Source organism: Heteronotia binoei, chromosome 3, assembly GCF_032191835.1.
Source record: "Heteronotia binoei isolate CCM8104 ecotype False Entrance Well chromosome 3, APGP_CSIRO_Hbin_v1, whole genome shotgun sequence".
Lineage (NCBI taxonomy): Eukaryota > Metazoa > Chordata > Lepidosauria > Squamata > Gekkonidae > Heteronotia > Heteronotia binoei.
Window position 1 is genome coordinate 81,340,535 of NC_083225.1, and position 25,339 is coordinate 81,365,873.

At 41.0% G+C, this 25,339-nt stretch overlaps 1 protein-coding gene across 4 annotated transcripts in view; it reads right to left on the reverse strand.

The window, feature by feature from the left end:
* DMD (dystrophin) overlaps positions 1 to 25,339 on the reverse strand; it is a 1,885,017-nt gene that overhangs the window by 41,222 nt on the left and 1,818,456 nt on the right. For all 4 annotated transcript variants that reach the window (XM_060234097.1, XM_060234096.1, XM_060234099.1 and 1 more), the window contains 4 exons: positions 17,788 to 17,954; positions 9,743 to 9,854; positions 4,111 to 4,247; positions 3,404 to 3,442 (listed from right to left, as the gene is read on the reverse strand). In XM_060234097.1, coding sequence (XP_060090080.1) covers positions 3,404 to 3,442; positions 4,111 to 4,247; positions 9,743 to 9,854; positions 17,788 to 17,954 — 455 coding nt within the window. The remainder of the gene's footprint in view (positions 1 to 3,403; positions 3,443 to 4,110; positions 4,248 to 9,742; positions 9,855 to 17,787; positions 17,955 to 25,339) is intronic.

Sequence of the window (25,339 nt, forward strand, 5' to 3'; positions counted from 1 at the left end):
AGTGCCTTGAGACATCAGTGGCATTGGTGGCAACTTTGCCAGCAAGTCCTTGGCTAATTAAAACTTTTTTCATGACATGGGAGAACTGTAGTGCAATCTAAGCATTTTCTTCATTCTAAGCACAATGACTTAAATGGATTTAGAAGGGTGTAGTTCTGCCTAGCACTGCTCTGTAAATCTATGAGTTGGAAAACTTGAGATTACAACCTGATCTCAAACCAAACTGACGTGGCCATCCGAATGAGCTTCTCTGTATCTATCTGAACCAGGACTTTTTTTGCAGAAAAAGTTCAACAAGAACCTATTTGCATATTAGGCCAAAAACCCCGATGTCACCATTGTTCCACACAGGGTTTTTTTTTTAGAAAAGCCCAGCAGGAACAAATTTGCATATTAGGCCACACCCCCTGGCAGCAAGCCAGCTAAAACTACTTTCCTGCGTATTCCTGCTCAAAAAAAGCCTTGATCTGAACATTTTCCAAATGTGAGTGGTTTTAACTACAGATGGGCCTTGAGACAAATAAAGTTTCATACAACTCACACAACTGATGAGCTGTCATACTTATTTTTCAAGAAGAACAAAGTATCCATTCTGGGTATACAAGAAGAGGATAGCACTGAGATTGTTGAGTAGCAGGCTCTAGTTGAAAGAGACGGTTCAGTCTCAAAGTGATTTCAAACTTAAAAAATTAAAAGAACCCATTTATATGATTGCAAGGTGACCATGAAGAAAAACATGTTTTAACAATGTCTAATTACCATGAATTACAATGAGATCTTTTATAATGATCTCACATGTATCTAGTATTTTCTTGTCTTTGCTTTTCTCAGTCAAAAAGAGAACTCCAATATTCTTTGATTCATCCTAATTTCAACCAATAAGAATGGTTTTACTTTCCTACAAAAAGCAGTGGTATGTCACAAAGTTAACATGTACTTGCTTTCATTCCACAATATATTAAACAGACATGCATACCACCAAAGTATGTTTTGTAAAGCCAAAACCAGCCTCAGCTCTTCAAGATTTTTTTTTAAACATGTAACTGTCTTACACATTATGGGGTGAAAGCAAGTCCATGCTAAATTTTCAATGAGCATTTGCTTCTGCCATAACAAGCACCATTAGAAGGTAATTTTTTTTAAAAAAAATAGGAACAATGTACATTGCAATGTGAAATGGCTGTCTCTGAGGTCAAATGAATTTCACAGAGAATGCCTTAAGAAGTCCTTTATTTTCCTACTAAATAATGGAGATATAGAAACAAATTAACCTGCAACACAGGACTTTCTGCTGACGAGTATGTCTTAAGTATGCGTGTGAGAGAGAGACAGACAGAGAGATAAAGATATTTGTATCTTATTTACATACACACACATCATAACTTTCTTTGCATTATGCCAGTATCTATTCACAGATGGTATGCTCAGTTCATCTGCTCTAATGTCAAAGGCATACCATTATTCACTTTGCTTGGAAGATGTGCTGGATTAAAACAGGTGAAGCAATATACTGTTTAAGATTTTTAAGTATTTACTATTTATTTTATATGCTTCTTTCTACTGGTGGCCCAACAGCTTATCCCCACTTCCATTTTATCCTTACAACACCCACTCTATGAGATAGCTTGGATGAAGAAAGCAAGTGGCCCAATGTCATCCAGATAACTTTCATGGCAAAATGTGGATCTGAATTTGGGCCTCCCAGATCCTAGCCTCACCACTACACCATGCTGGCACCAGGAGCCCAGCCAGTTCTCTCTCAACTGTCACTGAAGCAGAAAGATAAAGATTGTGAACTGTGGATGCAGTACTGTGGATGCAGTACCTTAATGGGTGCATGCCACCAGCAGGTCAGATAATGTCTTTCCAGGTTACTCTGTTGTTTTGTGAGAGGAACTATGTTTAATATAGTTTATATTTTGCTGCATAAATAAGAAATCAAGTTATGGTATGATGCAATATCACCATTGCCAAGTATCTACTGTGTGTTGATTTTTTAAATGATAAAAGAATCCACTGAATTATAACCTACTCTAAATTTACAAGCAGATGACCTTAACAGCAGCCTTATTCCCGGTGCTGATGACATTCATTTGACACAAAAATTTAAATATATGCAATAAACAACCTCATGTTGACTCCTAGGTGTCCTAGAACGAGTGTCTTCAATCTTCACAACAGTGTCTGTATCACGTGTACCCAGTGAACTGCAATTTTAGCAATGCTTATTTTAGTAGTCATTTAGCGCAAACATACAGCAGAGGCCACACATCTCAGAACATTTTTAGTAGCATTCACAGACTATTTTTAGTCTTTCTTCACTAGTAATTGGTGCATGTGTGATTTAATAGTGTAAGCAAATAAGACTAATCTTAAAGTTATAACAGTGGACAGATGCCAACCCACTGGTTATTCACATATGCAAATGGTAAACTAATTAATCAGTGAATTTAATAAGGTCTTTCAATAATAAAAGACTCTCAGCTGAAAACTAATAGTGCTTTGCTTCTTCAACTGATGCTGTAAGCACAATTCAGCTGATATGAAGGAAGTGTTTTTACATATGACTGATTTCAGTAGAACAAATAAACGTAACTGTAACTCCTTCCAGAAATAACAAGGATTTAGATATAGCTAACATTTGTATGGATTTCACAGTACAGTTATTCTCAGTCACACAAAACTTAAAGTGAAATAGTAATTCTGGCTTTGTAATTATTCACCACTATTTAGTGAATGCTTTGGGTGGTGACAAAGCTGAGCACAGTGATTTCCTTCCAATGGGTTGGATCCAGACTAAATGGGCAGTTTCTACTGATTCCCCTCCCTGCTACAGACCTCTCCCCATGTCATTCCCCATAGAGGTCCCTATCCAGCAGAAGCAGCACTTTGGGGAGATGTGGGCTGCAGTAGGGGTGAGACAGGAATGTTCTGTTCTGCTGTAACTCTCATTCCGTCCCACAATTGAAGGAAGAAATCTATACATACAAATGAAACAGCACACCAATCTAATCACAGCTAATCAGCACACAGAGATAAGGAAATAGAGAATCCAGAATGAAATTGAACATGTTTTTTCCCAACCAAAGCTGCTTATTGTTTTCCCAGAAATTCAAGCATTTGAGTTCCACACTTCTTTATGTAGCAGGATGACTGTTCAACCATATGTCCTTGAGTCAACTGGAGTGTATCCTCCAAGAACAGGTTAACTTCCCATAGGACACTAAAGAGAAAAAATTGTATTTGGAACACTTTCTGTTTTCCTTTTTAGAAAGTTGAACTAGGGGAAAAAAGAGGAGGAAATGAACATATGCTTAAAAAGAAAACCCAACAGAAACAAAAAACAAAAACGTGAGGGACTGGAGCAGAAGCAATAGTGGCACACTTCAGCAAAAGTACTCACGCAGAATCTACTGGCCAGAAGTTGATCAGAGTAACAGGACTGCAAGACAAAAAATGAGGAGGTGAAGAGAGAGGCAGAAAAAATCAAGCAGCAAAATAATTACAGAAGTTAAAAAGAAACCCAAAAACCAGAAAATTCAATAGAGCAACATGAATGTAAATGGGAAGCAGCTGAAATAATAAAGAAAAAGACAGAAGAAACAAGCTGTAATGCAATCACCAACAGAAATACAGTACAGTTACTATTAACTAGAAGAAAAATCTCATCCAGATCTTAATCTTTTTGTAGGTTATTAGATGGGAAGGAATATGAAGAGGGAAGTTAGTGTACATTTAAATCCAAATCAAACTGAAGTAGGAGCAGAAAAAGGATTCTCCATAACAAGAGAAGATATCACAATTCAATCTTCTGGTTAATTGGTTTTCAAATTACACCCATTCATTGTAAAGGCTTTCAGGGCAATTAATAAGGCAGTGGGCATTTTTCTTTTGCTAATCAAAGCTTAAATTATTGGAGAGTAAGCAGGTGAGGAAAGACATGAAGAATGGCAATTGGAACCCCAGCTTGTGTTTTCCTTGTAACCAAAAGAAACATAAATGAAATAAACGAAAGAGATGTTATGCAGTTTGGAGGTAAAGGAAGCAGGTGCCAACTGGGAAGGCTCAAGGAGCTTATCAGATGACATACAATTTATTTGTAATACTCACGTTTCCATGTTGTCTCCCTCCAATACTGTTTGTACAGGCAGATAGCCCATTCGTGGATGCTTTGCAAAATATCTTTTTGTTCGGAATTTGTTTTTCAATACCTTGGCAAAATCACGAACATCTTCTCCTGAAGTAGTCTGAAAACAATATCAATTTTATAGTGTGTCACAGCGTTTTTCAATATGCAATCAGGAGACACAGATATCCAAACATTTGACCGATTTCCTATCACTGCTCTCCCCTTAACCTCAGTTATAATTTAAAGCAGATGTACAAGCTTGTTTCAATATCAAGTCCAGAAACGTATGTGGAGCTGTCCAGTCAATATTTTGTTCATATAATCTGCATAACATGTTCACAAACATGGCCGATGTTAGCAGTATTATCTTGCAGCTCTAGGGGAGGGACGGTGGCTCAGTGGTAGAGCATCTACTTGGGAAGCTGAAGGTCCCAGGTTCAATCCCTGGCATCTCCAAAAAAAAAAGGGTCCAGGCAAATAGGTGTGAAACACCTCAGCTTGAGACCCTGGAGAGCCGCTGCCAGTCTGAGAAGACAATACTGACTTTGATGGATAACAGGCCAACATGTGTTCAGAATTTGAAAAGTAACTTTCCCAAGCCTATATATTCATGTTGTTTTTGCTTTCTTTGTCCTTAAATGATTTATTGCTTCTATTGCTTATGCTTTTGGTGCTGCTGTATTATGATTTGCTTCTTTGGTTTCAGTGTATTTTCTTTCAGTGGGTTTTTTTTAACCACTCATGGAACTTTCTGGTTGACAGGCAGGATTTAAATATTTTAAATATCTAATAACAACAAAATAAATAAATCAATTTTAGTTAATTATATTCCATCTTGCTAAATATTAGAGGCAGCTAACAAACCAATTAATTAAAACCCATCCTTTAAAAAAAGTTACATAGAAAATAAAATACAGCCTCAGTGCTTTCTAAATTTTAAATCTGTGTTACAACTGAAAAGGTAATTCTCTGAAAAAGAATTGCTGTCAAAAAGACAGCAAGAAAGATAACCTCTTCACCCTGTTCCAGATAACATTTTCAACCTGGCAGAAAAGGTTTGTGCCTGTTGGACAGAGGCACATACAGGGCCAGTCCAATGATTTTTGGTGTCCTAGGGTGGATAGTTTTGTGTCCTTCAGTGCCTCCTCCTGCACCTCAGCGAAGATGCTCCTTGCTCTCCTCCCCTGCACTGTAGGGAAACCACTATCCAGCCCTTACCCCACAATATGGAAACATCACACCTATTTACACTGCTCTCTCTGGTGCTGGAGCTTGCTGCACTGCCACTGCTTCAGGGATAGATAGGAAGTAAAAACAGTCTTGTCCCACAGCCAATCCATGGCTCCAATGGGGGAAGGAAGAAGAAAGAGGGCCCTCTGAGGGAGGGAGGGAAGGAGGGAGGGAGGAAGGAAGGAGACTGTCACCACAGGCAGGCAGGGTGGCAACAGGGCTTGTTTTGGTGCTGCTCCAGTTGTGGCACTCAAAATAATAACGTAGGTAAGCCTAATGGATAGGCCAGCCCTGGATATATATAGAGAAAATTGATCAGAGGACCTATGCAGGTATGTGAGACTACAAAAAGTGCTGACCCTTTCATGTATTTTGAAAAGAAAGTTTCCCAGTCAGAAGAATATTCTCTCCTCTGAGCTTTATAATAAATTCAATACACTGGTAATTAGAATTTGCAGTTTCTCAATGATCTTTATCAGTAGGAAAGTCACTTTTACAAAAACGGATGTCATTTTATATATTACATTAATTTTTAATGAAGAGTTTGGGACTTTGCCAGGAAGAAGCAAGTAGAAACAATAGTCAGTGTATTATGATCCAACTGCCTCTAATTACAGATGAGAGGGAAGTGCTAATGCACTTTATAACTTTGAAGATTAACAATTTTCTCTGTCAGGTTCTGAGACCAGCTGTTCAGACTTGTCTGAATTACACCCTGTCTTGGATATGCACAACAATATAACACAGTCATGATCTTAGAATAGGCAGAATGTGGAGAACTATGAAAACTTTGATTAAAACCTCAGGGCACTGATTTTTAGTTTCAGATAAACCAAGTGTGTATCCAATAGAAGAACCCTAACATATAAAGAATCTTTCAAGTCAAACATGAGAAAGCACAGACCTCTATAGCACTTAGAATTGTTAGACCAGCCACTGCTAGGAACTTTCACACATTAGCATATTCTACAATACACAGTTTTTCTCTCCTTTTTTTCCTGCTTGTCTGGCTCTACTGGTGGACCTTCCGATGGCACTTGAGTTTTGGCCACTTTGTGCCACAGAGTGTTGGACGGGTTGGGGCACTGGCCCGATCCAACATAGCTCTCTCTTATGCTCTCTTATGTTCATTATCCCAAATGGTGTTCACTTCAGAACCAAAGCCATACACCGCTGAATGTGATGAAAATCTCCCAACTTTCTGATCTGGGAAAATTCTTCCTAACACTGAATTTGACCTTAGAGGAGACCCTTAAAATTCTTTGAGTTTAATTTGTTAGATTTTTTTTTTTTAAGTCAAATCCTGCAATTTTAAAAGATAACTGAGGGATGAAACGACAGTATACATCTCAAAAGAAGAACCTTCAACAGGGATTAAACCAAGATATGCTCTCTTTCACACCTGCATTTTTAAATGCTATGGAGAGGCTGCTGGGAAGGGCCTGTGGCTCAATAGCAGAGCATCTGTTTTGCATTTGGAAAGTCCCAGGTACAGTCCCCAATATCTCCAGTAAAAAGATCTGGCGGTAGGTGATGTTAAAGGCTTCTGCCTGAGACCCTGGAAAGCTGTTGAGAGTCTGAGTAGACAATACTGACTTTGATGGAGTTGTTTATACTGACTTTGATGGTCTGATTCAGTATAAGGCAGCTCCATGCATTAAGAAAAATTAGCAGACAGACTAGGGTATTTCTCATAATATAGAAAAAGTGAATGTTTATAACAGCCAGTAGACAGTGTGGGAAAGATACATTTTACTCATAAAAGCCTCTGGGTAAGCAGACTCAATTTCCACAAGCAACCTACTCCAGCATCCCGTTATTCTGACATCTAAAAATTTTATTTCCTTGACACCTTGACCTGTGCATATGACCTAAAATACTTCTAACATAAAGACTGGTTTTATAACAAGAAGTAACTATTATCATAAAACTAACACAAACAAAACCATATGTCAAAATCACTGCAAGTTAACTAATTTTAAAAGCGTTCATTTCTGTAGATGATAGTTTATAATGCAATTAGAGCAGTATGAGTTTTAAAAACATCATTAGCCTGGTAATACTTTTCATAAAATCCTATAGTTGTAAAGTCATTTTTATCACCCACTCTAGGCATATTTTGAAAGCAACCTAGAATTAATGTTGAACTCATGAAAATTAATCATTTTACACTACATATGGAATTTGTTAGTGTACAACTATTTTGATATAGCAGCATTTTAAGAATGAATAGTGAACAGTTCCTAATTATTCCTATTATTACAACTTATTCCAACTGCTATTACTTCTCACCATGCATTGTACAACACTGGGGTTTAAATATCAAGTGCATACAGGACAATGTAATAACAAAAGTAATGTAAATCATTATGATAAATGTAGCGTATATCGTGATAAAAACATGAGAAATAAAAGTGGTTTCTTAACATAATGTAATATGATAAATGTTTGGAGAAAACTTAAGTCCTGGCAAGATATTAGAAATGAAGGAATCAATATCCAATGGATATTATATCACTAATTAGTTTCAAGATTAAAGAAGGGGAGCTATAAGAGAGATGATTGAGATTGAACAGCTGATTATAAAACAAAAATACCACCTATTATGATGGACACACAAGTTACTACTTCAGTTAGAAACAGAAGAAGAACAAGTGAAAGAATATACGATTAAAAGAATGCAGAACTTTAGAAAGCAAATACTTATGCATTAATGGGAATGGTTATGGGAAAAAGAGACTAAGATTACAGTCAGACAAGCACTAAGAAAAAACTGGTATAAAATGTTTTTCAGATAGTATATTACTCCAAAGGATATTTAAAAAGCAGACAAAAATTACAAAGGAAAATGATGTAAATGTCAAGATTTAGATGGATCTTCTTACCATATGTAAAAAAGAAAAAAAAGATATTGGAAGGAAATACATGGAAAAATGCAGAATACATTACAATATGCTATTAGGAATACTGACTAATAAATTACTAAAAGTTTTGGAAGAGATATTTGAACAGATGGTAAGAGCAGCTAGAATAATCTACACAGCAAAATGGAGATCAGACCTGTCCAAAATTAGAAGAATGAGAAAATAAACTTGCTGTTTATGCAGTAATGGCAAAATTAACAGCTTATCTGAGAAACAGATCAGTTTTGAAATTTGAGATGAAATGTCTATTATACAAGCAGGAGACAAACTTAGGATGAGAAAAAGTTCAAAATTTAGAATGAGAAACAATTTAAAATTGTACATAAATGTATGACAATGCATAAAATGTATTATAATGTAGAAATAGCAGGAGGATAAGCTTTGAATATGAAAGCAAAGGGATCTGATTTTTGGATGAAAATACCCCCTATTCTTTACTGTGACATATATAAAATACATAATTATATAATTTTTTTAATGAGTTATGTAAGAGGGTTTCCTTTAAATTTTGGTATATTAAGCAATAAATAGTACATAGAAATGATGACATAGTTAACACGGAATATGTAGCAATGATTAAATTAATAATATATAGTTATAATATAGATTAGTTATGAAATCTGGATTTCAAAATGTTTGAAATGTCTTAAAAATTATAATGAAGGGGAGCTTGGGAGAAATATTTTCTGTTTTACATACTCCATAATGTATCCCTTTTGTAGTCCTTATATAGTACTATATAATCCAGGGGTGTCGAAATCATTTGTTAAGAGGGCTGAATCTGACATAAATGAGACCTTGGGCCAGGCCAGGCCATGGCCATGTGTGTCATGGGCCAGGCCATGTGTGTCATAAAATGTAATGCCAGGTTGCAGAGATATAAACTTTATAAAGGACATAGACAAACACGATTAAAGATCTCTCCTGTGTGACTGAGGAAACTGGGCAAAGGAAGCACTGGCTCTTTTCCTTTCTCCCCAGGGGAGGAGGAGGGGGTGGAGCCTCAGCCAATAGCAAGAAAAGAGGCTTGGCTCAGTAGCTCTGCTGTGCAACTGAGAGAGCCTGGCAAAGCAAGCTCCCCCTCCTTCCCTTCCTCCCCAAGGGAAGAGCTACAGCCAATGGAGGAAATAGAGGTTTTGCTCCGTAGTTCCTGTGTGATTGAACAAGCCTGGCAAAGCAAGCTGTGACACAGAAGGAAGCAAGAGAGAGGGAGAAGACAGCAGACTTGCTCACGGGTCTGATAGGAACCCTTCAGGAGCCTGATTCTGCCCCCGGGCCGCATGTTTGACACCACTGATATAACCCTTCCTTTTGTATTCCTTATATATCATTATCTTGTTTTCGAAAATAAAAATATCTTTAAAAGCCATGTATATCAAACATCCATTAATTTACACAAAAATAATAAGCACATGCCTTCTCTCAGACATCTCCATCAGAGCACAAGTGAGTTACTTACCGGTGTACAGTATTCTACCATTGGGTAGTGTATCTTATGACCTTTTGCAACTCGACCAGAAAAGAAGCAACTTTGGCAGATGTCATAATTAAAATGCTTTAAACTTCTATACCTGGAGAAGAAAAATTTCAGATATCAAGGAAGAAAGCTTAATACTGCAACTCTAAACACAATGGTCGTTTTCGCACTCACCTCCAGCCGGCGCGACCCCCCTCTTCACCGCGCAGGATCTGCGCGGATTTCGCACTAAATGCCGCGGAGCAGCCTTTTGCGCCAGAAACTCCTGTCGCAAAAGCCGCGCAAACGCCAAACTGCTTTTTGGCGATTTACGTTTGAGCGGCTTTTGCGACGGGAGTTTCCAGCGCAAAAGGCTGCTCCGCGGCATTTAGTGCGAAATCCGCGCAGATCCTGCGCGGTGCAGAGGGGGTCGCACCGGCTGGAGGTGAGTGCGAAAACAACCAATGAGTAGCACTACGTTTCCAGCTTTTTGTATAACTACTTCTTGGTTGTGCTGATGCACATACTATTACTTAAGTATCTTATCTTTTATTTAAAGTGATTATATTGAAATTGCAAAATTCATTTGGCTTCTTTTTTTCAACATCAGTAGGCATAAGACACAACCCCTACATAGAAATCTTGTTCACCTTGTATTTTCATTATTGTTTGATTTCTTAAGTTTGTGCATTGCCTGAGCCGGGCTGCAGATAGGCCTTGCCTGTTTTGAACAACTGAAAGACCGAACATTGCTCTTTGGTTTCCTTTGTTTAAGCTCCTTATATTTCTGGCTACCTAATTTTAATTTATAGCCAGAATACCTGTATAACATGTATCCAGGTCTCTGTTGGAAAATACCTGGAGACTTTGGAGGTGGTCAAGGAGAGGGCAGGGTTTGGGGAGGGGCCTAATTATGGCACAGTGCCATAGAGGGCACCCTTCAAACCAGCCATTTTCTTCAGTGGAGCTGAACTCTGCCTGCTGAAGAGCAGTTGTAAAAACAAGAGATCTCTGGGCACCACTTGGAGGCTGGTCACCCTAGGTGTATCTTATATAGCAGTTGAAAATGAACTTTTTACATGCTATTCCTCCCTTAGAAAGATTCTCAGGGTTTTTTAAATGTGTGTATATATATATATATATATATATATATATATATATATACATACACACACATACACACACACACACACACACACACACACACATACACTTTGGAAACCAGAGATGCAACTCACTTACTCCCATATTTTAGAGTATGTAAAACCTAGCAGCAGATCAGGCTTCCACCATCTCTGGAATCTCAATGACTCCAAATATTGCAGTAATGATACATCCCTCCTGCTGCCAGTTAGTTTGGTTTCCATACCCAGAGCTTTAGGGTCTCAAGAACAGCCTCTGGGCTGAAACAGAGTTGTAAAAAGAAAAACTGAAGATTTTAGGGGTTGCTGAATAACAAAAAACTCCATCAAAATACTTCCTCTTTTGAAATAAGTGAAATATACACTTAGTTTTGTAGTTTCAAAACTGGATTAAGAAGGAAGTATAACAAATATTTCAATTTTCCCAAACATATGAGGGGTTTTCCTTCCCCCCCCCCCACCTTAAACATGGAATAAACATTTTCCTCATGGCTGCAGATTTTCCAGACTGTTTACAAAATGGCCGCTTCAGAAGACAAGCTGTATGGTATACCATAGCTTCTTGGTGAAATCACTCCCCAGATTCCCCCCTCCTCTAGCAGTGTCCCCAATTCTTCAAGAATTTCCCAGGCCAGAGTTGGCAGCCACAAGTTAGCCTGCAAGGCTTTTTATTTTGCAAGCTGTAAAATATTTTACTTCTTTAAGTCCCTACAAATTTAAATTACTAGCTGAACCCCCAGAAAAGGGTAGCATCAGCTCTGGCATCATTTGAGAGCTCAGAGCTACCACTACAAGCCTGCCTACGTGCTCTGCTTCCCTATCACTAATCTCTGTGCTGCACTTCCCATACTGGAGGTAACATGCAAATTGGAGGGGAGGTAGCGGGGAAAGAGGGGGAGTAGTGCACTGGGCGATGGAAGAAGCAGACTGGGCAGTCACCAACAAAGAAATTCATTGAACTTTTCAGACACTAGTTAGTTGTTTTCCTTCCTAGTCATCCTGTCTTGCTGTGCAAAAAAGGGTGTTAAATGAAGGAAGAGCCGCTTCACCATCTTCCCATTCAGCTATGCCCAGGCAAGATGCCTTCTGGACCACAGTTCAATACAGCTCCCCCTCATTCTAATCAACCAAATGCCACAGGGGGGCATGCACTTACTTTCCCTTCCTTTTTTCCTTTCATGCATGCTTTCAGCTACATCATGAGCCTATACATTTTACTGGTTCTAAGTCCAACTGGGCTTATTTAACAGAAGGTGTGCAGAAAAATTTGTTTCTCTTGGCCTGTTCTTCCTCTTTTTATTCCTCCTTCACTTACACTCTTAATTTTATCTCTCGCCATTTGTATAACATGTTCCTCTCTTTTCATCTTGTGTTTCTTGCAATACACACACACTGCCCCTGCTACTTCGTTACTCAGAATTAAGACCTATTCAATTCAACAGAAGTATGCACACATAGGATTTCAGTTTTATCCTTATCCTCCCTCTCCGTTTCTTCTTGCTTTCAGATTTCTAATGCCAACAGTCTTGTTTTCCTGCCCCACTGAAAGAATACAAAGTCCACACACAGCTGTGATTTTTTGTGTATGTTATGGTTAGTAAATGCTGAAGGAAACTGTGCATGATTCAGAGTAAAGAATCTAATCAAGCTAATATCTGCTAACCTCTAATGGTTCTTCTTTCCCATCCCCATAGGAAAAGAGACATCCATCCATCCGTCTATCTGTCTGTCCGCCTACCTAGTACTGCTCTTGCAGTTATTGCCTAGAGCAGAAATTAGAACCAACAATTATTTTAAAAGATGTTACTCAGTATTGTTTCCCTTATATTTTATGAAAAAGAGACTTATGGCAACTGACCATTTATGGCAACTGACCATTTATTGTTTACCTAGATCCCACATTCTTCCTTTAAAATGATACTCTTAGGAAGTAAAATTATAGAGGTATTCCCTCCCGCCTTGCTGCCTTGGAATCTGGATGATTCTGGAAACCGTATTTTCTAAAGTGTGTGGTGGTGCTGGGCTCTCAATAGTTCGAGGGCATTGTCTCTCTAATTAAAGGGTGGTAGGATAATAGCCTTTTGCATCTGGTTGGTGAGCTTCCCAGAAGTGTTTGGCTAGCCATGATCAGAAATGGTATGCTGAATTAGATGGACCTTTGGTCTGATCCATCAGGATATTTGATGACCTGATTATATCTCTCTCACTATTTCAGTGGATTTCTATTCTGCCCTTTCCCATAAGGGCTCAGGGCGGATTCCAACATATCACACAATTAAAACCAACAATACATCCATAGATACATAAAACAATTCAACAGTTAAGACATTTTAAAAGTTAAAATTTAAGACAGTTGAGCCAATAGCTCAATTTAAGTGCAAATCAAGGCAGCGTGGAAAAGGTAGACACCTAACCTAGGTGTCCAAAAATGCCAATTATGTTGGCCCGATCTTCTCCAGTCCAGATGGTAGTCCCTGTTCAGATGGTAGTCAGTATCAGTGTGGAGAGGCCAGTTAGATGGTGTGACTAATTAAAGACACCCGCCCGCCTCAGCCAAAGGCCTGGCAGAACAGCTCTGACTTACAGGCCCTCTGGAACAGTAACAAATCCAGGAGGGCCCGAATCTCCAGAGGGAGCTGATTCCACCAGGTTGGGGCCAGGGCCCTGGTCGAAGCATATTATATTAGTGAGGGAGTGATGTTGTGGTATTGTACAATGCCTGGTGGTCTGAGAGTTGCCAACCCTTGGCTAACAAACTGTAATTGCGCATCTTGGATAACTCTACATTTACAACTGGGTTGCATTTTCTATTCTACCTAAGCTCCAGATGTTGGGCATCTGGCACCTTTAGGAATAGAAAACCCCATCAGGACTTGCAATCCTTAAGAGTGCATGTCTCAAGGTGCAAGTTCTAGTGTGTTTCCTGTGTGTGTGTGTGCCTTTGTGTCTGTGTTGAAGGAAGGCCTAGGCCAACAACTCACAATTCAGAATACTGGTTGTCTTGTTCTAATGCTGCTTCTGATTACCTCCAGGAAAATTTCACATTGTCTCAACACCCCTTATAAATTTAGGGATATAAATTGGCATAAACACCCTTAAGTATGATATAAAGCCCTTATTATTATTATTATTATTTGCTCATGATAATGGGCTTATAGTTTGGACTAAGCAGTCCTGGATCCTGGGCTCTGTTAAGGGTGTACTCGTTTTCTGCTTCAGGCAATGAAACCTTACATGCAGCAAACTGAACTATCTTCCTGCAATCTTTTCTATCACTAAGGTTGCCAAGTCCAATTCAAGAAATATCTGGGGACTTTGGGGGTGGAGCCAGGAGACATTAGGGGTGGAGCCAGGAGCAAGGGTGTGACAAGCATAAATGAACTCCAAGGGAGTTCTGGCCATCACATTTAAAGTGACGGCACACCTTTTCAATTCCTTCCTTCCATAGGAAATAATAAAGAATAGGGGCACCTTCTTTTGGGGCTCATAGAATTGGATCCCCTGGTCCAATCTTTTTTGAAACTTGGGGGGTATTTTGGGGAGAGGCACTAGATGCTATACTGAAAATTTGGTGCCTCTACCCCAAAAAACAGCCCCCCAGAGCCCCAGATACCTGCGGATCAATTCTCCATGATTTTCTATGGGAATAAATCTCCATAGGGAATAATAGAGTTCCCAGCAGACATTTCCCTCCCCTCCCCCCGCTTTCTGACGACCCTGAAGCGGGGGAAGGGTCTCCAAACCAGGGGGATCCCCTGCCCCCACCTGGGGATTGGCAACCCTATCTATCACACAGGTGTGCATAAACATGAGCAATCTGACAAAACTAACTTGAATACCTGTAGATATTATGCTATGTAGATGTTCTATACCAACTTGAAAAAAGTGCATTGTGAACTCCATTAAGCCATTATGGGGAAAACTTTTGGGTGAAGCATGCTTTCCAATATAGTTAGTTCAGTTAGGGAAAGTTAAGCATGCCTAAACCCTACTGAAATAATAAATTAGGCTGGAGTACATAGATAAGCCCTTAATCACTTTCATTTCAATGGTATGTGGTATGTGGTGTGTTTGCTGTCTGATTTTCTATATGTGAGCCTGCTTGGTAGGGAGGGCAGGATATAAATTGAATCAACCTAACCAAACCTATATATTTTGTAGTCAGTGTTAGAAATTCACACTCCCTTGAAATTAATGGCAGAAGTTGTGTGGATGAGGACAGTTGCAGACTGTGTGCTAACTCATTCTATCTCTTTTGTACAAGATGGTAGTTTACAGCAATGAAAACTGAGGTCCATGGTTCAATCCTAAACAGCATTATACCTTTCTAAGTCTACTGAAGTTAGTGAACTTGTACTGCTAGTTTTCTAGTCTAGTTTTTGGTTTGTCAGTTTACTAGATTTTATTACATGATTCCTTTCTTCAGTCAGTTTCCAGAAAATACACAAAGACATTTCAGTTAGAGGGATGAATCAGCATTGTCTTTGGATCATAGGCCAGGCCATATTTAGGGTTGCCAAGTCCCATTTTTAAAATATCTGGGGACTTTGGGGGTGGAGCCAGGAGACACTGGGGTGGAGCTAGGGGGAGGGGGGAAAACAGCGCCGGGGAGCGTCGCTGCGCTGCCATGGCTGCTCCTCCGAGATGGGCTCAGGCTGGGCCCATCTCGAAGGAGCAGCTGCCGGGGGGGGGGGCGTCGCGCGCTCTGCCTCTGCGTTGGAATGGGGGGGTGGAGGAGGGCCAGGAGTGTGGCGAGCCGCGAGTCCGGGTCCTAGAAGGGCCCGGATTCGCGGCTCACCATGCTCCTGGCCTGCCTCCACCCTCCCCTTCTCTGGTTTGGCTGCTCCTCCGAGATGGGCTCTGGCTGGGCCCATCTTGGAGGAGCAGCTGCCGGGGGGGGGCGGCGCGGCAGCGTCACGCGCTCCGCCTCTGGGTTGGAATGGGGGGGGTGGAGGCAGGCCAGGAGCGTGGCGAGCCGCGAGTCCGGGTCCTAGAAGGGCCCGGATTTGCGGCTCGCCATACTCCTGGCCCGCCTCCACCCTCCCCTTCTCTGGTTTGGCTGCTCCTCCGAGATGGGCTCAGCCTGGGCCCATCTCGGAGGAGCAGCTGCGGGGAGGGAGGGGGTGGCAGCAGTGCGGCAGCGTCGCCCGCTCTGGGATGGGGTGCCCACCATTTCCCCCCTCCCCCCGCTTCCGTTTTTTGGGGGAGCGGGGGAAGAGGGTGGAAATCCTGGCATCCCCCGCCAGAGCGGGAGGGTTGGGAAGGCTAGCCATATTGGTTAAGACTTTTGAGCTCAATTTGGCCTGCATATACACAATGATTATCCAAAAAGGCCTTCCATCTCTCCCAGTGGCCATAGTTTAGCATTTTCCACTGCTGTGGCCATGAATCATATTTTGAGAAGCCTTTTAACAGAGCACACTTGCAGAAATTTCAGATCTAGTGCCTAGAATCTCCAAGCAAAAGGGTCTCAGATACCTTGGGCTTTGAAAGACTTAAAGCTACTATCCTAAGGAGGCAACTTAAAGCTGCTATCCCAAGTGGGCACTTTTAAACAACAATTTGATTTTACTAGAAAGAAAGGTTATATAAACATCACTCACAATACTTGAATGCATATAATTAGCCACAATCAGACGACAGAAGGTCATTCAGGGATGGGCAAAAGGGTTGCATTTAGAACCATTAATATATAGTGTGTGTTGTCTGCATTCTGATCTTGTGGTGTTGAGGCATTGGCTGGAGAACATAGTACAGGATTGAGCCCCTGCATGACCAATGAGGAGGGGCAGTACAACCAACCTTGGGTTTGGTCATGCCCCCTCAGAAGAAGGTGATGGCTAGGAAAAGTGATTTTTGCCACTTCCAGCCCTAACACCAGGCCACTGCCCCTGGTCACCCCCAACAGGTGAGCTGGGGAAAGTGCTGATGGCAATTGGTTTGTCAGCCTCACTCACTGTCCCCAGCCTATGCTGCACCAAAGCTGAGGAATGTGTAATGGTGTTTCTGTGTCATCCTTCTCTACCCACCATGGACTAGTCCCCACTCCAGGCACAAAGGTATCCTCTCATAAATTTTTTACAGCATTTTTGCTTAAGGTCACCCAGTCACTCTTGCAGAAAACAGACAACATGGTGGTGTCTTTATGAGCATGTAGCCCACCCACAGTGATCTATCCGGGCTTTTTATTTCTAAAAAGAAGAGTTATAAAAAGCTCTTTGTCAACTGCTTGATGTACAGAAAGACAAATGCCAATGCTAAGAGAATCACTTGAATGAAAAGCATACAGACCATACAAAACAGTTATTAGGAAACAAAGTGATCAAACAAGCCTGAGCATAATTGAAAGCAAGTATTTACTTATCGGTTAAGTAGATTCTGAACAGGCACACCAATCCATAGCCATTTTCAAACACAGTGGCTTATTCATTGCTATAGTAACCATGCTGTTGACCCAGATGTCTAAACCCATCAACAACATTTCAGAGTCTGGGGTTAAGATATGGTTAAGAGAAACAGATTCTTTCTGAAGAAGTGATCATGATATAATGGCATTTCTGGTGGTCCACATACTATATTAAATAACTTTTTCTTGTAGCTCTAAATTTTTGTATTCTGACAAGTTCTCATTTGCATGCTTTATTTAACTCTGGAAAGTAGTGATGCAGTATGGACAGAATAATTGTGTTTACAGAAGGAACAGAAAGCAAGTATTTAGCCCTGTGGAAAGCTAACAGAAGTACGTGATTTAATAAAAAAAAGTTACATCCACATTTTCTGGGATAGAATACAGACTCAGTGTTCTCAAATATGGCCCCATGGACAGTAGTACCTGTTTTGTTTAATGGCTATTACAAAACATGCTAGAATAAGAAAATGCAGTACTGATAAATTGATATATTGTACCTGAATCCAATAATTGGACACTCCTTGCAGATGTTGCACTTGGCTTGGTGTTTGGCGGTTTCAGCAGCAGCCACCCTATGTAATACTGGCAACCATACCATGGACTGTGGTTCGAGTCTCATCCAATCTAGAAACAAGGCTGCCTCAATTTCAGGTTTGTTATTGGCCTATGAAAAAAAGAGGAAACATAGAAACATGAAAAAATACATAAATGTATCAGGAAAAAATGTATTTTAAATACTAAGTTGTCTTTTACCATTACCTTTATTATTGTGTTTAATGAGAGATGAGAGGTGCTTGTTTTTAAACCCACATGTGCTAAGGTGGAACAAAGTTAAAATTCAGTGGCACCTTTAAGATCAACTAAGCTTATTCACAGTATAAGACAGAGTGTGCTTGCACACAAAAGCTTATACAATGAACACAACTTTGTTGGTTTTAAAGGTGTCACTGAACTCAAACTTTGTTCTGCTACTTCAGACCAACACAGTTACTCCACCAAAATTTGCCATAGCATTTATTGACTTAAAACATTTTAAGCCACTTTCCATTTAATCAGGGTCCACAAGATGGTGTACATAAAAACATTAAAACAGTCCTTAATGACCTTGATGTAAATGAATGTAATAGTTTATAGCAATTTGTGTTCCAACACTACTTTATGTCCCTTCTTTATGTTATTTGTTATTCTGGATGCATTAATGGACTGTTTGTTATATACTATGATACAATGATACTCTGCGCTGACATTTTTAAAAAAATAAATAAATAAAAAGAAGAAATAGGTTTTGAACCAAGACTACTAGTGCCTGAATTAAATCAGTTATCCTATGCAGCTTCATTAAAGTGATGCAGGGCCTTAGAAGATCTATCCAGGTTCTAGTGATGGCCAGGTGTGCTTTACCGAAACTCCACCTCCCATAGAAGCTGTGACCCTTTTAAACGATCAAGATATTGAAATATTTATTAATGCCTCCAACACTTAATGGCTACATTACTGTAACATCTATATGGCATTTCCACTGTTGAGTATATGGCCACATAAACACATAAAACTGTTTTAGGGCTGCCAACCCCCTGATCCGGGAGGGGAACCTCCCCCCGCGTTGCTGGCAGGATGACATCACCCGGAAGTACAATAGGTGCCATATCGTTTTAACCTCCCAAACGGCTAGAGCTTTCCTGGAAACGCCTAGAGCAGCCCCACATGGGCGCTGCCATTTTGATGACATCACTTTCGGGCAGCGTCATATAGTGGTATGGTATGTAGTGACCATTAACACTTCTTTAAAGCCTTAGGCAGAGGATTAAGACCTCTTGAGGAGGGAATGTGGTTCAGTGGTAGTGCTTATGCATTAAAAAAGTTCTGAGTTCAATTTTTCCACTTCCAGTTACAAGGTGATATGAAGGACTTCCATTTGAGACCCTACAGAGCTGCTGTGAGTTTGAGCAGACAATGCTGACCTTGACAGTCCAATGGTCTGACTCAGTATAAGGTACTTCATACATGTTCATGTATCATTACTACCCAAAGTCTTTTCAACTGGAGATACCAAGATTAAGTAGGGGCCTTCTGAATGCAAAGTGTGTACTCTGCATTCAAACTAGACACAACAAAGTAGCCACAATCTTACTTGAATGGGTAAAAGAAAGCACATTGCACTTATGTCCCACGTTTATATTAGCTCTCCATTGTGCAGAGTATGATGCAAGCACTTGATCATTAACTGAGAGCTGTTAATTGAGAGCCAGTTTGGTGTAGTGGTTAAGTGTGTGGACTCTTATCTGGGTTTGATTCCCCACTCCTCCACTTGCATCTGCTGGAATGGCCTTGGGTTAGCCATAGCTCTGGCAGAGGTTGTCCTTGAAAAGGCAGCTACCATGAGAGCCCTCTCAGCCCCATCCACCTCACAGAGTGTCTGTTGTGGGGGGAGACGATAAAGGAGATTGTAAGCCGCTCTGAGTCTCTGATTCAGAGAGAAGGGCGGGGTATAAATCTGAAATTCTTCTTCTTCTAATTGTTTGGACTGTGCACACATCAGAGACTTTTGTTTTATCACAATCTTTAAGATAAACTACAAGCATTCTCTTCACTGTACCATCATTTGCAACGACTGAACAGCGTGATCACAGTGTGGGATATCATGGTTGTGGAACTACCTTTCCCCAGAGTCCATCAAACTTAAATACTTTATAGAATTATTTTCTGCTTGAGCTGGTATCCAACCGCTAAGTATGAGGTGTAATTCTAAATTCTATGTACCATTATCTTTTCTTTTTGTTGTGTCTTTTGACCTTAGCAGTGGCGTAGGGAGGGGGGGCGGGTCGCCCCAGGTCTGGGGGGTCTGGGGGGCCCCTTGGCAATGCCAAGGGGCCCCTCGGCAATGCCAAGGGGCCCCTCAGAAGCCGGCTGCCTGGCGTCCCCGCCGCCGCCACTCACGTTGCTACCGAGATCCTGGAGCGCCACGTTCATGCTGGCGATCATAACGTAGAGTGAACCTTTGCAAGGAGACTGATCGATCTACTCGGCACTCGTGCCGTTCTGTCTAGCTTGAAAGAGAGAATGAGGCAGCGTCCCTACTGTCGGAAGTGTCGTTGTTTCTGCTATTCTGAAGGTTCGGCGATAGATTAGTCGAGGAGGCCGTTGTGGGTTCGCGCTAGACCCTTTCAAACAACCAACTCTGCCGGACCGATGGCCTTTCACCACACCAGGCATGCGCGCTTCCAACCGTAACAGCAGGGATAGGTTTCGCGTGTCAGCTGACTGACTGAGTGCGAAGGATCTAGGTTAGCCTTTCAGTGCGAGCCCAGGACTCCCAGTCTCGGTCGTGTGGACTCCGCCTCTTGCAATGCTGCGCTGGCTGATAGGAGGGGGGCGTGAGCCGCAAGGATTGGCCGAGGTAAAAGCGTTTTCGGTCGTGTTGGTGTGTGCGGCTGCCCTCCCGCGCCAGTTGGCGGGGAGAGAGATCTGCTTTCAGGGTGACGAAAACGTCGCTTCCGTCATGAAGAAGCTGAAGTGCCCGGGTTGGGCACTCGTGTTTCTTATTTGCGTGATCTTTGCTGTGGAAGCGCTAGGCAGGCACGGCTTTGACATCGCCTGATGCGCCTCTGGCGGGTTACATTTTGACATAATGATAAATACACGCATAGCAGGAGCGATAGAGATGAACAGCTGTCAAGGGGTGTATGTGTGTGTTTTTAAGAGGAACTTTGTTTTTAACTTTGAAGCTTCTGCTTCTATAATGAAACCGAGACTCCAGTCAGATGAGACGATGTGACATACCAGAATGGCTGTTCCAGAGCATCATTTTTTTTAGGGGCGGGATCTTTCTCTGGAGCCACTGCAAAGCCTGTTGCCAGCTGTGTCAAGTGACCCAAAAGGATACAATGCTGGGTTGATAGTTTTGAAAACATTCGAGGGGCCAGGAAAAACAAAACTTGAGCATACATAGGCTGTCTTTTTGTATAGATCAGTGCAACTAGTACAGTACCCCCCTCAAGACTAAACACTGGATTGGAATGAGTCCAGAAAATCAGCCCTTTCCAAAAGAACCTGGAGCTATCCCACTCCCCACTGGCACTAGTACTTTATCCAAGAAGTTATATATTCAAAAGCTGGCAGTTTTCTAGGTACAGAGAATTAAGGGGGGGGGGGGGTTGTTTTTTTTATTTTTTGCAGCATGTTGACCATGGCCTATTTCAGAGGCTCAGTAACTACTTCTTTGCTCAAAGAGACCTCAACCAGTTTCTCCCAGCTCAGGCAGGAAGAGCTAGTCACACTTCTCGAAGGACTTATTTAGATTCCCAGGCAACAGCAAATGAAATGTGCCATAACAAAAGTGTTAAGACAATTTTGAGGGCATCTCAGATAAAGATTTTATCTGGATTGGATGTGACAGCACTAAGCAGATGAAATGGTGGTAGAAAACACAATTATTTATCATCACTCCATGGAGCAGACTATAGAATCCAAATCTGTCCTGAACCTTTTTTTACTTGTACTCTGGCCTTCATCTGCACTTTTTTTTTGATGCTGCTTCTTATTATACTAAAAAGCAAAATGGGCTGCAACTAGCTCTTTTTTAAAAAAAGGTAAAGGTAGTCCCCTGTGCAAGCACCATTCGTTTCTGACTCATAGGAACTATGTTAATCAGCAATGGAATAAACTCTTCCAGTACCAGGCAAGGGCAACTAAAATGACTGAGGGGATGGAACAGCTTCTCTATGAAGAAAGGTTAGAGAAGGCAGAGCTCTTTAGCTCGGAGAACAAATGACTGAGGGGTGACATGATAGGGAAAAGGAAAGGTCCCCTGTGCAAGCACCAGTTGTTTCCGACTCTGGGGTGACGTTGCTTTCACGGCAGACTTTTTACAAGGTGATTTTAATGAAGGCATAAATATTATTACAGTTTTTTTTCAAGAGACCAAACCAAACAACAGAGAGACAGCAATATTTCAATATAGGGGATCATATACCAGGAGTGGCCAAACTTACTTCATGTAAGAGCCACACAGAATAAACAGATGTCTGAGAGCCACAAGACATGAACATCAGATGTTTGAGGAGCCACAAGACAGGAAGGAAGGAAGGAAGGCAAATCGATGGAGAGAGGGAGGGAGAAGTGGAAAGAAAGCAACTTTCACTTTGGATGAATTCTCCCAAGTCCAAGCTGCCTGCTGGCTTGGCTTGGAGATGTGATTTAAAGAGACAAATGCCTTCTCCAAGCCAGCCAATAGGTCAGTGGGGGCTTTGAGAGCCACACAATATGTGTGAATGAGACACGTGGCTCCTGAGCCACAGTTAAGCCACCCCTGCCATGGCCATAGAAATCTCTCTCCAGGTCCTTCCCAATGAGGAGCTGTTAACACTGCATGGGCGGAGAGGAAGGAGCGTGTTGAAAACCACATCAGTATGCCTGTTTTCGTTTTCCTTGTTTTTCTTGTAAGCTTGCTTAATATAGAAGTCCCACAAGTTCAGGGCACAAGGGGAACAGCTGGGCCAGCAGGCTGCTTGTGGCATTTCTCCCTGTCACATGGTGTGGTGGGGTAATCAGGTTATCAATCACATAACCTAGATTGCACCAGCAGTGCCATCTTGGGGGGGGGGGTGCCGCCCCCAAAGTGACACCACTTCCTGTTTCCCCCCCAAAAAGTAGTGGCCATTTTGGGGAAGTTACATCACTTCCTGTTTCCAGCAGGGCTCCCTCGCAAGTGGTGGCCATCTTGCGGAAGTGACATCACCGGAAGTGACATCATATCCTGTTTCTGGCGGCGTGCACACACGTAGGGGGGGCCACATAAATCTTGGGCCCCGGGCCCCCAAAGCCCTAGCTACGCCCCTGGGTCTTAGACATGGGGAAGCCCTTCCCCCCAGCTCAAATTAGAAAGGGCATTATGGACAACTTCAAGTGGAATAGTTCTTTTTATGCTGAGAATTATGGAATCTTCTTGTACAAAACCTACATAGAAGAAGGTACTGGAATAAGGAAAGGAATCTGGCAACATAAAAAGAAAAAAGCTGGCTTGATTCAATCCCATTTTTTGAAAAGGTTTTGGTTGATTATCATTGTCAGTCCCCCCCACCCCCCGTGAGCACCTACTCCGATGCACCTGATGAAGCTCTCTGTCTAGGAAAGGTTATACTATAATAAAACTATTACTTCATACAGTGCCATAGGACTTTTTAAAAAATTTGAAGTAGATGCGTGAATGTATTAATAAGTAAGTTAATTCATCCATGCATTTACTTAAAACAGAGTATTATATTTTGTATTCCATGCTTTTGTTTTTGTATATTTTATATTTCCTTTCTCTTGATTCCTCTTCCTGCTTTCGTTTTGAATGCCTGTAACCTATAGAAAAATGCCTTCAAGCTCATGCAAAGAAAAATAACTTCAAAGCTGCAACATTTTTTTTTTTAAAAATAAATCCTCATTCCTTGGGACAAAGAATGTACGTGTAGAAGTAAGGAGCATTTTGCTGCTATTTGAATGGATAATTAGAAACATAACTCCTATAAGGATGTGTGTGTAAACACAAGACCTTTTCCCTCACTATTCTCAAGGATTTACATTTCAAAGAAAGATAAAGGGAGATTTCTCTCCTCCCCTTTATCTCTCAGTATTCTAAACATCACACTGCTGTTGTGCATGACTGACAAGGACTTTGTCAGAGAATCCCTCTCAAAAAAGCTGGAAATAGAGATTCTGATATACTGATGCTTCTTGCTTTACCTCCCACCCCACCCCTGGACTACAAGTTATTTCCAGGATTGTTATCTTCCCTTTCTGCCCATCTCTGTTAATAGCTCAAAGTTTTTGAGTCAGTGTATAAAGAGGGGGCTCAAAGACTTCACAACTGCCAGAATTTTTATGGCAGTTCTCAAAAGAACAAAGTGGAATAATGAGCTACTAGGGATAATGTCAAATATATATATATACTGTGCATATTGTATTTTTAAAAATGTAAACATATGATGAACAAATCTCAAGTATGTCCCATTTTTAAAAAAAAAACTTTTAAAAGGAAGGGAAAAGAAATAATGCTTAAAACAGCCAAAGAACATAAAAATCATAAAATGCATATTGCATTATATTAGCAAGCTCTAATATTCCATGTTGGTGTACAGCTAGCATATCAAATGCCTTTCTGAAAGCAACTCCTGTTTATCAAGCAGCAAATCCAAGTCCAGGAAAAATCTTGGCATACAAAACTGTTCACAACTCCATCAAATACAGCTAACTCAACTCCCACCATCACACTGTCTTGACTAGATTATCTGGCTTGGCAAAGAACCTGTTAGCTCTCATCCATTTGACCACTGCCTGTTTAAGATTCAGGCTTCTCCCAGTTTGCTATATAAATGAAAGTTACAGCTGAGTGCTATTAGCATACTGATGAACTGACATGAGCTCCAGACAGATCTCATCCAGCAGCTTTATGTATGTTAAGTAATTGGCCTCAATGTAATTCTGCATGATTTCTAAATGTTAACTATGTATTCCTCAGGAACGATTTCTGACTATCCTAGAGAGATATGAAAAGAACAGAATGCTGTTCCGTGATTAACAGTTTTCTAGCAGTCAAGCAAAGTATCATGAACCAATGTCCAATGTTACTAAGCTGGTCGTGGGGGGGGGGGGGACTAGCATTCTTCTGCTGACCATACCATTATCATACATTTTTGCTATGCAAGGACCAGTTGAAATATGCCAAGAAAGCAGATTCATCCATTATTTGGAGGAGAGGACCTCAACTGCAACCTTCTACTCAGTAAACTTTCCCCAAATAAATTGGGAAGTGACCTATAATTTGCAATCATTTCTTCACAAAAATGTTTTTGAGGAGTGTTGAGAATATAAATTCTTTCTGTTTTATCAGTTGTGCATGGTGCCTACTTTCTTCATGACAGAAGGGAAGGTGTCTAGCAAGGCATATATTCCTCTCCCATGTGAAATCCACTGCTCATTAATAGGAGAGATACATCAGTGTCAATGACCTCTAAACACAAACTGTGCATGCGCATTAAGGCTATAAGGAACATATACTCTATG